The sequence below is a fragment of the Crotalus tigris genome, unplaced genomic scaffold (assembly GCF_016545835.1).
Source record: "Crotalus tigris isolate CLP2741 ecotype Arizona unplaced genomic scaffold, ASM1654583v1 scf7180000019328.220996217465:2438092, whole genome shotgun sequence".
NCBI classification, from domain to species: domain Eukaryota; kingdom Metazoa; phylum Chordata; class Lepidosauria; order Squamata; family Viperidae; genus Crotalus; species Crotalus tigris.
Genome location: NW_024097488.1, coordinates 622,900 through 632,355, shown reverse-complemented (window position 1 = coordinate 632,355; position 9,456 = coordinate 622,900). Strand labels below are relative to the sequence as shown.

Genomic DNA, 9,456 nt, shown 5'->3' with positions numbered 1-9,456 from the left:
CGAAGGAGGGAATTACAGCGAAAGGATGAAAGCTTGGGGAAAGACGCATTCGAGGGAACTGGAGTGCCAGAGCGCCTGCGTAGCTCGCTAGGGAGAGGAGGCGGCGCCGCGTGGGGTGTGGGCGAAAGCGCTGGGAGCAATTCCAGGGGCGTTTGCTTGCGTGCGCGCGCGCGCGAGAGAGCGTTTGATAGAACAAGAGCAAGGGAGGGGGAGGCAAAGGAAGCAAGACCACCGAGCCTTCTTCCTGTGCTCCGCCCCCCTGTCTGAGGGAGTGGGGAAGGCACAGGAAGTAAGAACGCTTAAGGCTGCGGGCGTCATCCTCCCCATCGTCTCTGCCGCGGCGGGGAGACGAAAATCCGTCTCGGCTGGTGAGTTTCTCATCCTCCTCTTTCCCTCCCCCATTTGTTGGAAAAGACAAGCAGTTTCCACCATTGAGGTCTGCTGCTTTTCCTAAAAAAACTATTTTGCTCCCAACCTGTTTTTCTTCCATCTTTCTCCAACGAAGAAGGGGAGGGAGGGGAACGGGAGGGGGGGAGGAGGCTTTTTCATGTAAGTCCATTTTTTCCATAGGAAATAACTTTTCATTTCCTTTTTAATATACATATTAAAAAATTAATATATATGTAAAATATTGTTGAGTATCTTCTTATTCCACTTATACTTTTTCTCTTGCCTTTCTCCCAATAGACACAATGCTCTTGAAGGCAAGTCTCGTGCTAGTGTAGGAAAGAAGATGCATATTTTCCGTTCTCGTGGATTGCTGAAGTTTTCAACCACCAAGGAAAGGAGAGTTGCATCTGACGCGATGTTAGTAGTCTGTGCTGTTGAATAAGGGGTAGGACTTGAATACAGCTGTCTGCTATTTGCACACATGCTCGCCATTTAATATTGCATCCTTCATCGTGAAGAATCAAGTGGGCATTTTTTTTCACTCTCCAGTTTTCAGACTGTTAACGATCAACACATCTTTTTGGATAGTGTCTCTGGAGCCTGGTCATATGCACTGAGTGATCAGAAGAACTTAGTGCTAATTATATGAGTATTAGGTTGCTAAACCTACAGTGATAAACTTCAGGAAAAACTGCATGTGAGAAACTGCATGTGGCTGCTACTGGCTCTGATTGACGTTGGATTATTGTGTGCTGAATCGAAAATATAGACTGCAAATTGTTCTTATCTGTTCCTTTCTTAGCATCGTTACTGACACATAGCACAGAGGTCACAATTTTGTACTGTTTTTCTTTTAGACCAAACAACAGAGAGAACAATTGCTTTATTTTTTTCTGAAGAGTTTTAAAATAGTTTTTGAACTAAAAAGGGCAAATATGTCCTTCTTTAACTTCCGTAAGATCTTCAAGTTGGGTGGTGAAAAGAAAAAGAAACAGTATGAGCATGTCAAAAGAGATTTGAATCCAGAGGACTTTTGGGAAATTATAGGAGAATTGGGTGATGGTGCTTTTGGCAAAGTATTTAAGGTAAGAAATGCTTTTTATTTGATGCTGCTTTGGTAAATTGTATTTTTCTAGGCCCTGAATTTAAAAACACTATAAAAATTCATAATCTATAGAATAATGTGTGTTGGGCTATTTTTACATGATATAGTAAAATAATGGATTTCTCTTGAATGTAAGTAGCTATCAAAATTAGTGATGTCAATTTTTAATCACTGCTTAGAATAAACAAACTGAAAAAAGTTCTTGGAGCATAGACCCGTTCTCTTTCACTAAGTATTGCGAAGTTATTTTTTGTTTTTTTTTCTACTGTCTGTGCTCATTAAAAATAGAAATGTGTGGGGCTGTCTGTAAATAAAAGTTCACACATTTCAATTAAGTGGTAGTTTGGATTTTTCATATAATATATGATTTTCTTCACCCTAAAGCAGGCATGTCAAACTGCTGGCCTGCGGGCCAGATGCGTCACGACGAAACTGCACCCACCCCATTGCCAGCAATGGGGAAAAAGTCACGATACATCGCATGATGTCACATGAGTTTGACGTGCCTGCCCTAAAGGCTTCAGTTTGATAACTGAAAATATATTTAGAAAACAAATTCTAAAAATATGACTTCAATAATTTTGGAATCTTCCACTGCTGTTTTATAGAGAGTGGTGAGCATGACTTAACATAGGAATTTCATCAAGACCAAATGCTTTTAAATTATTATATAATACCCCTGATTCCCAATGACTCTTATTTAATATTGTTCCTTTCCTTCAAAGTGTGGGAAATGAAGTATATTTAGAATTGTAGTCTAATTTATCATGTGTTTCCTGGATAATCCTAAAATATTAGATTCATAATTGGGTCATTGATGATGGTATGAACAAAGATTAACTATTTATATGTCAACTGTTTGAATTCCATGAATTAATGGACTGATCTTTCAGTGTTACAAATTGCCATGTATATATGCATGCCTTCTTCATCTATTTAAACTTTTCCTGTTTCCATAAACATTCATAACCCAGCAGTTTCACCCTTCCATCATTTGATCTGGTGATTAGCTGCCAGTTAGTGATACTAAGCTGTTTTATTTTATTCTATTAATGTCAGTAAGAAGCTAGTAATTTATTTACTGCTTACTAGAAAACTTTATCAGTGACTAAGAACTTAATATGGCCTTCCTATGCTATGACTAATATAGTTTTTAAAAAAACTATACTAAGCTTTTTCTACAGTAAATACTTTTTAAAAAATCCATTAAGGAAAAAATACTTAATATTAAACTGACAGTTTTTAAAATAAATGTGAAACTTTTTTCATTGTTTGGATGTAATTATCAACAGCTTAAAAATATGGCAATTTTTTAGCAGAACAAAGTTCACTTAATGTAAGGAAAGATTTCAATCCACTCCCTGCAGGCTTCTAAGTCCACTGAAAAACTCTCCAGAACCTTGTTGAAAGTGACTGAAGATGCAATGGGGGTAGGGTGATGGACCATTGACAGTGTTGATTGAATTAGAGTAACTTAGAGCCTGAACCATATTCCTCAGGAAGAGTTTTTTAAGCTGGCAGGTATGGCTAACAAATTTTGCTTCAAATAATCTACTTTTAATAATTAAATATGTATGATCAGTTTTGTGATTTCATTTTTTATGCTGGTGATTTTGTTTCTACAGCCATTATTTGGACAGTAGTTTGTGCATGTCAATCATAAAGCTGCTCACTGTCAATGTCTAATCTTAGATTTGAATTACAAATGGAGATTTTGAATTATCGTGAGCATAACTTTGTGGAATGGCAATATTTATAGCACTCTGGTTCAATCCAGTGAATGCAATTGTTGCTTTTGTTTTAATTCCACAGATCTAGGAGGCATGGTAGGCAAGTTGGCTCTTGTACTGCATTCTTATATTAGTCACTTATATTCCAGGCACATATTGAATAACTCTGATGTCTTATTTTCATATTTGAATATATTCTGTGTGTCAGCTCACACATACATGCTGGTTCCACCCATTCTTTTATGCAGCAGTCATCTTTTTCAAGGTATAAATTAAATCTTATCTACCTCAAACATTTATTTTAAAAAGGAGGAAGCAATATGTGTACTTTGCATCTTTACCTTTTGCTTTAATGGGCTTCTCTTCTAAGAAGGACTTTTTGCTTCCTTCCAGTTCAGTTTTATACTGGATATATTCTCAGGCAATATTTTAAGGACGGTTCCCTGACTATGAGAATTCATCTTTTGGAACGTGTGATATTGTGCAATATTTAAAGAATAAATTGGATTTTTTTCTTAATATGTTTAATTGGGGACAAGTTTATGACAATATTTCCTTCAGTAGGAGTGATATATTTAATAAATTGAAAGGAATTGCATGAAACAGTTTCCTTCATTATTCCTCATTCTGTACCCTTGCTCATCTCTATTTGTAAAAGTTGCTCTGGAGGTCTGGTGAGATGCATTTAGGAGAAGAAAGGACTGAAGTCAAGTTGCCATTCTAAAGCCCATTTAATAATAATATGGAAGCTGTTCCAAAATAATTTGAAGTGGATTGATTAACTAAACAGAAGTAGCAGCAGTAGTGAATTAAATAAACAAAATGTTTATATTATATTAAAAATATTTTTATTTAGAAAACATTTTGCTTTGGCTTCTTTTTCTTTTTATGATAATCTGTTGAAATCATGGAAATTGCTGACCATAGGAGGTAAATAAAAAAATTACCTGATTTAGTATAAAGTATCTGTTTTTGTTTACAGCTTTATAGTTAGCCTTGTCATTTTATTCTTAACAACTGTAAGAATGCTGTATGTTTACTAGTGTATACTGTATTATATTGTCTTTTTCTTAGCTAAAGTATTTGATTTTTATGACATATACATATAATATCATCTTTTTATCAAAAACCATTGCCCGTACAAAAGTTAAACTAAAACTACAGCAGAATAAACTTTTATAAATATAACAATATTTCTCCCAAGACTTGAGACTGTTTTATAATAATTTCATTAGAATAAGAAATATTATTCTTGATGATCATATTACAGATATGAATTTTGTATGATAAATATTTGCTATGGAGCGACCAAATCTTCAATTATTTCTTTTCCTCAGAACTAACAAATCCGAATCACGATAGTTTTATTTGTCAACTAACATTTTAAGAATAAACAGTTCAGTTACAAAGACAGTTGCCTGTGATAGATGATCCAAAGCAGATAAGTTGCATCTGACAAAAGGAATTGTAACGCATGAAAGACTATACTGCAATAAATATGATGGTCTTTAAGAAGGTGCATATTGTTTGTAGATAAATGATACTCTATTTGAATTGGTAGGTATTGTTCTAGCTTTTGAGTTGCATATACTAATATCTATGAGCTAGGGTAGAAGTTTGAAGGTTGCATGTCATTATGGCCAAAAATAAACATAGATTTTGTTGATGTTATCGACAGAGAAATGTCTTCAAATTTATTTTTGTGTATCATCCTGGTTTTGCTCTGCAAAGCTGAGAAGAAACATACTATACTTTTACAATGGCAATGGACTGAATGGTGTCTGGAAGCTTGCATCTCTTTCATAGAGAATAAATGATAAGCAGGAGACCAATCTAACCCCATCTAATAGACAAAGGAAGAGTAGGTCCATGCTGGTTGCTTAAACTTCCATTCTAGAAAGAGCTTTCATTTTTGGTTATTTGTAGCCTGGGACAGCAAGAATGAAGGCAAGCATGCTCTGGTTCTGTCTGCTGGTCAGGAGATTGGTTATTGAAGTATTATTGATTGATATAGTACATTGGGAAACAAATGCTTCTTGAACACTTATGGATGTCTCTTATAGATTTTTGACTAGTAATAATGAGAATAATCTGTAATTTAACCTATTGACTGTTTTATAGAAATCCTCTGTTTTTATACACCCTTTTGTACCTGTTGACTATGCTGTCCACATGGAAGAAACATGAAAGCATGAAATTATTGAAGTGTATCCATTACAACTAAAATATCTGTGGAGATCTAAAAGTAGTGGCTCTGGTTCTTGGAATGCAGCTTGAATATACCAAGGATATTGTTAATATGCAAATAGGACAGCCATGCAAGAGAGTCGCATAACATTAAAAGAAATGGCCACTCTGAAAGAATTTGTTTCTAGGACAGAAAAATGTGGCACATGAATCACTTATTGACCCAACAAACATTTTTTTTGCCTCCGTTTCACATAGAACTCAGACTGATGAAACTTTTTGTGAAAATGATGAACAAGGAAAGTGAAGATTTGTTACTTGTTATTTTTGTTATTTGTTGAGAATTTTCTTGGCAATTACAGAGCACTAAACTACATTCAGCTGGTTGACAAATTACAGCGTACAAGACCATAAAGTGTAACATATCATTAAAGATTCAGTTTTTGCATTTATACATTCCCACAATTGTCAGGCGCGAAAGACCAGGCCCACACCTGAAGGTTCAATTTAACTGATTTATTGTTGAAAGCCTAAGCATAGAAATCTCCTCAACTAATGGCCATCATTTGATTAGCATTAGAATTAGATAACAGTCAACAGAAGTGGGGATTGGTTAATTCATTTCTGTGATTCATGTGGTGATTCAAGGCTGATTCCTCTTTTCATCTCTCTCCCTGGCTCTGCCAGTCCTTCTCCTCCCTACGACAATGGAAAAATGGCATCAGGGCAACTGGAATCCATCAGTACTGGCTGACTATTGTTGGACACTGCGGCGAGATATATCAGACACTAAGTACAAATGAAAATTGGCCCTGTTGACCTCATGCAGCATGTTGGAAACATTATACAATTAAACACATAGTCATTAATTTCATATTTCTCAAGATTCGTATACCTAACCCTATATGATATAGTCATTCTGAAATTATATTTATGTTCAGTTTTAAGGGGTCTATCATCATCAAAAGTTTTTCAGGACTCAAATCTTTTGGAAAAATGTGTTGTCTGGTGATGCCTTGGTTTCCTTACATTCCAAAAGTATATAGGAGCTCAGGAAACAAAACTTGAAAAAAATCATCTACTGTTATAATTTATTCTTAGTCTCTTGAATTTCATTCATTTGAAAAAAGGGAATGAATAAATAATGAATTGGAAAAGAATTAACATAACATTGGAAGAAAAACTTTGATAGAACTGGATAAACAGAAAGAAAATCTTTCCAAAGCAGTCAGAAAGGTGTTTCATAAAGCATGATAGCATTCTCAAACCATCTAATCCTTTGGAAAGTTAAGTCAATTGTTTCAAAGGCAGTCCTCCATATCTGTAGATGCATTGATAAAATTTATCCTGGACTTTGTACATTGTGAGTGACTGCTTTGCAGTTTAAAGCAGGGGTGATTCTTTGAACACTTAAAAAGAAGAATGCCTTCTTAGCACATTGTGAAACAGATTTTTGAATGTATTGTGCAACGTAATACATAATTACAATGTACTAACATTTGCACTGCTAATAGAATATTAATAAAATTAGAAAAATGCACACTGATTGGCTTTTGGGAAAGATTCATCACATATTTTGTTTGAGACAAAATGTTTGGGATTAATGACGTTACAAAAATATTCAGTATATTTTTATATTGTACGAGATATTTTTAGTTTTCTCGATAATTGTCTTGGAGTCAAATTTGTATAGTGCTTAAGGAATTGGGCTAGAAATCAGGAGACTATTAGTTCTAGTCCCACTTTAGGTACAAAGCTAGCTGGGTGATTTTGGGCCAAAATCCTTCAGCCTGAGGAAGCAAATAATGACAAACTACTTCCAAAATCTTGCCCCCCCCAAAAAAAGAGGGATATGTGCAGTAGTCATCAGGAGTCAGGACTTACTTGAAGGCACACATAGAGATAATTATGTTAAAGATATTGAAGATTTTTTTTACGGAGAAAGAGAATGCTTCTCCACCTTGGAAAGTGATTTTAGGGGAATAGTATCCAACCCTACAGAGCTGTATTTGCTCTTCTTTTCTACGTGTTTTTGCTTTTATTTGCATTTATGTGCAAAAACATTTTCTGAAATATGTATGTTTAGCCCAACAGCACAAGTGTGCATTTGTACTTCTATCTTGTGATTATAATTTAGTCTTAAGTACCTTAAAGTTTATTGTAATGGTAATTATTACTTATTTTCTAGGGAACTATGCCCCAATTATTTAGATACTTATATGGGTTTATCCAAAATACATTTTAGGATGGAATGAATCTGTCCATATTTAGTTTACTGATTCTCTTGAGGTTTATAAAGCTACTGTTTTGAAGAGAAAAAATACCATGGCTCAGATAAGGTACTGGTATCTTCAGTTGTGGGCCCTGAAATAATTAGCATGTATTGGCAATTATTTCCTAAACATTTAATACTTTTGAGTTGTTGCTTGTTTTGTATAAGTTTCATAACAATACTCTGTTTAAAACAGAACTCCTTGAAGTATATTTATTTTTTTAATATGTTCTTAGATTTGGATTACAGAAGAACATGGTAACTTGTTTGTAATTATGCTTCCAAAGAATTGGTCCATTGCATTTGATGAACACAAATACAGTTAAGAGCTCAAAGTGAAATAACTACAGTTATTACCATAGGAAAAAATAGTTACTTCTGAATTGCAAGTTTTGACCCATTCTGTTAACTAGATTTAGAAGGTTCAGAAGCTAATTGTAGTATTCTGAACATAGTCCTATAAAATTGAAATTGTGGGGAAGTTTGTATATAATTTCCATTCCTGATTATTTGTAACATTTATTTGTATCCTATTTTGCAGGTTAAATATCTTGTCAAATATTCCAGTCATTATTAAATATTATAGTGCAAGGTGCTACCCCAAGTTGCAGCTCTGATCCATTCCTATTTAACATTTACATACAATTGCTGGGTGAGATTATTGCCATTTTGGGATTAGTACCATCAATACATTGATGATACTCAGTTGTTCACTTCAGTCTTGGGAGTATTTCAGTTTCCACTTGATGAGCAGGTGACAGACATGACCAAGAGGGCCTTTGCACAACTTAATCTAATGCACCAGTTGTGCTTCTCCTGGAACACACACCTTACTTCCTTGTTGGACCATTGCAATGTGCTCTAAAGGGGCCTGCCATCGAAGACCAATTTAGAATTGGTGCTCCAGAACACACAAGTGCAGGGAATTTTGGATGCAAACTGATAACACTAGTTATAGTTATTTACTATAATGTCTTTGCTTTGTGGGATTCAAGTCTTCCGGGTATAATTTAAGGTACTGGTTATCACCTATGAAGTTCTGCATGGTACTGGGCCAGGTTACTTGTGGAACTGTCAGTCCCTTATTATCTCTAACTACTCTATTATATCTAACATGATGGGCTTATTCTCTTCTTTAAAACAGTGTCATCTAATGCAAACCAAGAACATGCCTTCTCCATTATAGCACCTTTAGTCTTATGGAACATTTCCCAGAGGTCTGGATAGTCCTAACTATATAAACCATCTGGAAAACTTTGGAAGATCTGGAAAATCTGGAAAACCTAGATTTTGCCTCAGGCTGTGGGGCCAGGCTGTTAGTGGAAGCCCCACTTATAGGGTTTGATTGGATTATAGTTTTTAGGGATATCAGCTTTGTTATAATGTTTGTTACATCTTGTTTTTATGTTTTGTATTTTAAGCCACTTAGAATCATAAAGTTAAGAAGTGTGGCTATATAAATGAGAGAGAGTCCTGAAAAACAATTCCTTTCTTTTGGGAATCTTTCCAGAGAGCAGTTAGTAATGGTCCTATGAATAGGAACTGATAATTATCCAACTAGAGCAGAATTTTAAAATGGTTTCTCTTCTGAGATTACAAACCTCAAAGTGAGAATTGTTTTCATTTTTTGTTGTACAAGCTACTCTAAGAAACTTTGAATAATATGTTGAAAAGGAAAGGTAGGGTTTTTAAAGCTATGTATAAAATTATGCAGGCACTTAGACTTCCATGCAGACTAATAATTCTTAATTATATAGCTCATAGATTTTTAA

At 34.8% G+C, this 9,456-nt stretch overlaps 1 protein-coding gene across 2 annotated transcripts in view; it reads left to right on the top strand.

Moving 5' to 3' along the window:
- Positions 1-45: 45 nt before the first annotated feature.
- Positions 46-9,456, top strand: part of SLK (STE20 like kinase) — a 39,137-nt gene continuing 29,726 nt past the window's right edge. For both annotated transcript variants that reach the window (XM_039361697.1, XM_039361696.1), the window contains exons 1-2: positions 46-368; positions 688-1,475. In XM_039361697.1, coding sequence (XP_039217631.1) covers positions 1,326-1,475 — 150 coding nt within the window. In that variant the 5' untranslated portion in view covers positions 46-368; positions 688-1,325. The remainder of the gene's footprint in view (positions 369-687; positions 1,476-9,456) is intronic.